At 22.6% G+C, this 6,669-nt stretch overlaps 3 protein-coding genes across 3 annotated transcripts; 1 reads left to right on the forward strand and 2 right to left on the reverse strand. All coding sequences in view use genetic code 6, as the record gives it.

The window, feature by feature from the left end:
- Window positions 1-959: 959 nt before the first annotated feature.
- On the forward strand, window positions 960-1,515 carry TTHERM_000996429 (hypothetical protein; the record flags this gene model as incomplete). Its single annotated transcript, XM_012798417.1, has 2 exons — window positions 960-1,049; window positions 1,263-1,515. Coding segments are annotated over 2 exons (174 nt in total), but the record flags the coding sequence as incomplete, so codon positions are not given.
- Window positions 1,516-2,048: 533 nt separating this feature from the next.
- TTHERM_00996430 (nematoblast specific protein) lies at window positions 2,049-3,254 on the reverse strand (the record flags this gene model as incomplete). The annotated part of the gene is made up of 1 exon (XM_001019182.1): window positions 2,049-3,254. The coding sequence occupies one exon, from the start codon at window positions 3,252-3,254 to the stop codon at window positions 2,049-2,051; it is 1,206 nt and encodes a 401-aa protein (XP_001019182.1).
- Window positions 3,255-5,463: 2,209 nt separating this feature from the next.
- On the reverse strand, window positions 5,464-6,669 carry TTHERM_00996440 (nematoblast specific protein; the record flags this gene model as incomplete). The annotated part of the gene is made up of 1 exon (XM_001019183.1): window positions 5,464-6,669. One exon carries the CDS (start codon window positions 6,667-6,669, stop codon window positions 5,464-5,466), a length of 1,206 nt encoding a protein of 401 aa, XP_001019183.1.

Here is a 6,669-nt window from a genome sequence, read left to right on the forward strand (position 1 = left end):
TAATCTCTCAAATAGACACTTGACCTTTAGTAAAAACAGTTTATTTGTTTTGGATTGTGATATTTTTAATTATAAAAACTAATTAAAAACAATAAAGCTCTTTTTTCTTTTTCTTTTTATCGTGCTTGCTGTTTTGTTTTTTCTTTGTTAATTAAGCTCATCATTTATTTTATTCATTTGCTTTTATTATTAATTAATTTTATTATTTCATATTTTTTCTTCATTTTTTCCTTCTAATTAACTATTTAATGATATATTTTTTCTTCAATATTTAAAAAGTTACAATTAAATTGGTGATGAAGGTGCATCAGGCTTAGGTTCAGCTTTAGCAAAATGCATTAATCTCTCAAATTTGACACTTAACCTTTAGTAAAAACAGTTTATTTGTTTTGGATTGTGATATTTTTAATTATAAAAACTAATTAAAAACAATAAAGCTCTTTTTTCTTTTTCTTTTTATCGTGCTTGCTGTTTTGTTTTTTCTTTGTTAATTAAGCTCATCATTTATTTTATTCATTTGCTTTTATTATTAATTAATTTTATTATTTCATATTTTTTCTTCATTTTTTCCTTCTAATTAACTATTTAATGATATATTTTTTCTTCAATATTTAAAAAGTTACAATTAAATTGGTGAATGCGGTGCATCAGGCTTAGGTTCAGCTTTAGCAAAATGCATTAATCTCTCAAATTTGACACTTGACCTTAGGTAAAAACAGTTTATTTGTTTTGGATTGTGATATTTTTAATTATAAAAACTAATTAAAAACAATAAAGCTCTTTTTTCTTTTTCTTTTTATCGTGCTTGCTGTTTTGTTTTTTCTTTGTTAATTAAGCTCATCATTTATTTTATTCATTTGCTTTTATTATTAATTAATTTTATTATTTCATATTTTTTCTTCATTTTTTCCTTCTAATTAACTATTTAATGATATATTTTTTCTTCAATATTTAAAAAGATTGAATTTAATTGGTGATGAAGGTGCATCAGGCTTAGGTTCAGCTTTAGCAAAATGCATTAATCTCTCAAATTTGACACTTTACCTTGAGTAAAAACAGTTTATTTGTTTTGAATTGTGATATTTTAAACTATAAAAATGAATATAAAAAAAATTTCTTTGAATTTATTTGATTTATTTTTTTATCTTTTTTATTGCACTAATATTATTTTATTTATAAATTTAAAGAATAATTTAATTTAAAAGTTTATTCTATTTTTATATTTATTTAAAATTTACACAGATTTATTTTAAAATTTTTAGCTCATTGAAAATTTCATAAAAATTCAAAGTAAAAGGCAAGTGTCTTAAATCATAAAGATTAGTTGTCTTTAATTTAAATTTCTGATGATAAACAGCTGGTGAAAAAAGGATGAATCAATATAAAATGTTTGAATAATATTATATATTTTATTATTTAATATTTTTAAAAAGTGTTTTTAACCTAAAATATAAATAGATTTATAGTTTTTATTATTGATTTTAAATTTATAAATATCATTCATATTTTTGTAAGTAAATAAATTATTTATTAAAAATAAAAAAATTTAAAAATTAAATTTACTTAAATAAATTAAATTCTCTTAAGCAAACCCTCCGAATTCTCCAAAAACGATAAAATAATTTGGAACTTTTAGTTTAATATATCTTATTAAATTAAAAGAATGCCAAGCTTTTATATGCCAGTTATATTATTATCTTAAATATTATCCATGAATCATATTTCTATCCTTTTTTTATTTATCATAATTAATTAGATACCGTGATTTAAATAAAACCTTAGGGAGAAATCAAATTTTACTTTTTAATTTAATTTTTGTGGTATAAAAAATTTTTTTCATTATTTTATATTTAAAAAAATTGATTCAAGATTAAATGTTTGGAAAAGTTTTAAATAAATTTCTTATTTTAAAAAGTTAATTTGTTTTTAGGATTTAAAAAAATGTCTTTTCAACAAAAAAACTGACTTTAAAATAGTAAACGATTTGATATTTTCATACAACTAAATAATGTAAAAATACAAAATAATATCAAATATATTCAATTTTATCATCTATTTTTTCTGAAAGTATCTCCATACTAAACATTAGTCTTGTTAAAAAAGCCACAGTTTCTAAGGTAAAATCCTTTTAGGATATCTACACCACCATCATAATCAAACCTCTGCTATTAAGATGCTGTACCATCATAAGAAAAGGAAGCTGATAATACTTTTACTTCTTTGTTTTAATCATCAATAGCTTTCTAGTTATTAAAGTAGGCTTTTCTTGAAATATTTCCTGTTTCTGGTTCAAAATTTTCTATAAATGAGTGTAAACCACTTAAGTATGATTATGTTTTTGGTCTTTTCCAAGAAGCAATTAAAATATAATCTGAGCATATTGTGGGATCCTTAAAGTAAGCACTATATATTGAGTATCCGTCTGTAGAAGGTTAACCAACAAGTTTGAATTTATATGAAACACCTGCAACCCAAGGATAAACTAGATAGCTCTGTCCGCCAGATCCTTCATTTCCAAAAGAGTTAATAACGGTGTTGTTACCTTTAGCTACTAAAAGAACGGCATTATCAGGTGATATTTAAGATGGATCATCAGTTTACTATGGACTCCATACAGAAAAAAGAATTTTTCTTTCAGTTTCAGAATTCACTTACATTCCAAAATATCCATAGTTAAAACCTATTGCCATTGCAAAAGTGCCCAATGTATCCCAATTCTTAGGAACATTAACTTCATTGTAGAATTGCTGGATATTTTAACTATGTTCTAGGTTGTATCTGAAATGACATGAAGGGCCTCTTCTGCCAAAATATGATGAATAAGAGTCTTTAACATAAAATATAGCATTTTAATTTTCAGAATTTGAGAGAATCAAAGAGTTTAATTATGGGTAAAAGCCAGCTTTTTTATTTACCAAAGAATTAGTCCCTTGAAAATTTACTTAATAGTATGCAGGATATTTAATTTGGATGGTACCGAGAGATAAATTCAAGCTATCAGTGTTAAATTTTGCTAAGTAGCTGTAGGAGATAGCGGGAATAGTAACTTAAAGTTCTGCTGATCTCTATACTTCAGTAGATAAAAGAGAAATATCATAAGCTCCAGCAACAGCAACATAGAAGAAAAGGCTTATGATAATGTTAGAATCTTACCAATAAGAGATTCCTTGTTCTAAGATTTAAGGTTTGGAACACTACTATGCAGAACAAGTTTAGTAAGAGTTCCAACCAAAAGATACTTTTGTGTCATTCATTTTATCTTTTTATTATTTTTTTAATTTATAATGATTTAAAATATAAAAGTTTGATTGATATTTAAAATGGAATTCATAATTTAAACAATTCTATTTACTAATAAAAATATATTTCTTGATTATCTTTTATTTAAACTTCTGGTTAAATTTTGAGTGATAGAACATTATTTGAGTAAATTAAGCAATGAATCAAAAAATTTGTAGCTAATTTAATAAGCTTTTTCTAATAGCTTGGTATTATTAATGTTAAGCCAATGATTATTAATTATTTAGTATTGATGGTTATAATTATGCATCTCTATTTTTGAAAGCTATTCTTTAATATATTTATAATGCCTATGCTTTACTATTATTTTTCTAATATTTTTTACAATTAAATGTATAAGTACATTTTTAGCATATTAAACATGCTATTCGAAATGAGCTACATTACGTTTTAACTGAATTAAAACAAATTTTGACATTCTTATTTTTTATATATCTTAATTAATTAAAGTATTAAGTTAATATGTAAATAATATAGCATGTAATCAAATAACAAGTTTGTTTGCTATATATAATACCTTAATCATATATTTTAAAAATTTTATTAAAAAATAAAATTATGTTCTTAATAATTGATTTATTTAGATTTTAAACATTTTAACTGACTTTAAAAGTTAAAATATTTCCTAAAATGATCCTGTTACTAAAATTGAAATAGTGGTAATTAATTAATCTTTAATCCAAAAGAGAGGTTTTAGTAATTCCAAATTACGAATTAAGCTTGAATATATTTTAATCCTACTAAAATTTATCTATTTTACTTAATTACTTATTTATGTAAGTTTAACTTTAAATGAGTAATAAATAAAATTAATTGTGATTTTCTTAAAAAGTAGTAGGAATATTTTTATTTAATTATCCAAATTAAATATAAAATTATAAATATTATATTATTTTTTTATTAGTTTTAATGAACATAAAACAGCAAATAATGGCTAAAATAACAAATTAAATGATTATCATGTAAATTTTGACAAAGATAAAGCAAATATTTATGAGTTTAATTCGTTTATAACTATGTTTATTCAAAAATATATAAAATGAATTATTTTTAGGTTTTAGATTAGATAATCCATTTAAATTAATTAATAATAGTTTTTATGTTAAATAAATTAGTAAATACATAAAATAAAATTCCTTTTTTTTTTCTTTAATTCAGATGCAAAGACATTTCAATTTAGTAATGAATGACAAGGTGGTTCAATGATATTGAACAATTTATAGATGAAATTAATGTTAGATGTGAATTAACCTCGCAAATAATTAATTGAATTTGAAAGCCATTTGAATTAAATATAAAAAATTTCATAATGAAATGAAAGAATAGAATGAAAGCACATGTTTAATTAAAAGTAATGGTATTTAACATTAAATTTAATTAAAGATTTCCAAAATCTAAATTAATAAGGTAGAATATATATTTAATAGGCATCATTTAATAATATAAAAATAAATCAGTATGAGCTATTTATTTCTTTATATATGAATATCAAATTTGTATTGTTATTATTTACAAATATAATAAAATGGGAAAACATATCTTCTTAAAAAAAGATTTCCAAAGAAAATTTGCCAATTGATTTTAAAAAACCCAATTTAATCTTCACTAATAAGAATCCTTATGCAAGAGTCATACTAGTATCTTCTTCTAATTAAAATTAAAATAAGAATTATTAATTATTTTTGATAATTTAAAAAAATATTTATATTAAACATGAGATGTAAATTACTCGCCTACTTCTTTACTCAATTTACAAAATATGAAAATTTTGATCCAATTTAATTAAATAAAAATAAATTTGAAATCTAAACAATATTTTCACTTTTTATTAATATTCATAAAATTGGTAATCACAAAACACTCCTAATTAATATGATAGAAATTATTAGAATTTTTTCAAATATCTAAATATTTCATTTATTTACTTTTAATAGAACATATTCTTTGAAATCAATGGATAAAATCTTTTTTTTTAGAATAATTTTATTTTAATTTATTATGATAAAATTTCAATTAGTTATTTAGAATTTAATAAAGATTTTAATTGAAAAATATCCTAATTAAAAAGAAAACTATTAAAAAAAGTGAATTATTTTATAATTTAGAACTAATAAGGAATGTAAAATTATTAAATAATATCTTTTATTATATATATATATTTTATCATTTATTTTTTATGAAAGTATCTCCTTACTTAACATTAGTCTTATTAAAAAAGCCACAATTTCTAAGGTAATATCCATTTAAGTTATTTACACCACCGTCATAATCCAGTCTCTGTTTTTATTGAGCTGTTTCATCATAAGTAAAGTAAGCTGATAATACTTTTACTTAATTACCTAAGTTATCAATTGCCTTTTAGTTATTATAGTACACTTTTCTTGAAATATTTCCTTTTTCTGGATCAAAGTTTTCTAAAAATGAATATAAACCACTTAAGTATGATTATGTTTTTGGTCTTTTCCATGAAGCAATTAAAATATAATCTTAGGAATTAGTAGGATCCTTAAAATAAGCACTAAATACTGAGTACCCGTTTGTAGAAGGCTAACCAACAAGCTTGAATTAATATGAAACACCTGCAACCCAAGGATAAACTAGATAGCTCTATCCGCCAGAACCTTCACCTCCAAAAGAGTTAATAACGGTGTTGTTACCTTTAGAATCTAAAATAACAGTATTCTCATCTGATATTTAAGATGAGTCATCAGTTGACTATGGACTCCATACAGAAAAAAGAATTCTTCTTTCAGATTCAGAATTTACTTACATTCCAAAATATCCGTAGTCAAAGCCTATTGCCATTGCATAAGTACCTACTGCATCCCAGTACTTAGGAACATTAGCTTCATTGAAGAATTATTGGATATTTTGATCAGATTCTAAGTTATATGTTAAATGAACTGAAGGACCTCTTCTGCCAAAATGTGATGAAAAAGAGTCATTAACATAATATATAGAATTTTTGTTTTTCGAACCTGAGAGAACAAAAGAGTTTAATTAAGGATAATAGCCAGCTTTTTTATTTACTGAAGAATTAGTGCCTTTAAAATTTACTTACAAGTAACCAGAGTTTTAAATTTGGATGGCACCAAGAGACAGATTCAAGCTATCAGTATCAAAGTTTGCAAGGTAATTGTATGAGATAGAGGGTATACTAACTTAAAGTTCTGCTGATCTCTATACTTCAGCAGACTAAAGGGTAATATTGTAAGTTCCAGCAATTGCAACATAGAAGAAAAGACTTATGATAATATTAGAATCGTTCCAATAAGACACTCCTTGCTCTTAAATAGAAGAATAAGAACATCTATTTGTTGAACAAGTTTAGTAAGAGTTCCAACCAAAAGGTATTTTTATGTCAGTCAT

Source organism: Tetrahymena thermophila, assembly GCF_000189635.1.
Source record: "Tetrahymena thermophila SB210 genomic scaffold scf_8254589, whole genome shotgun sequence".
NCBI lineage: Eukaryota > Ciliophora > Oligohymenophorea > Hymenostomatida > Tetrahymenidae > Tetrahymena > Tetrahymena thermophila.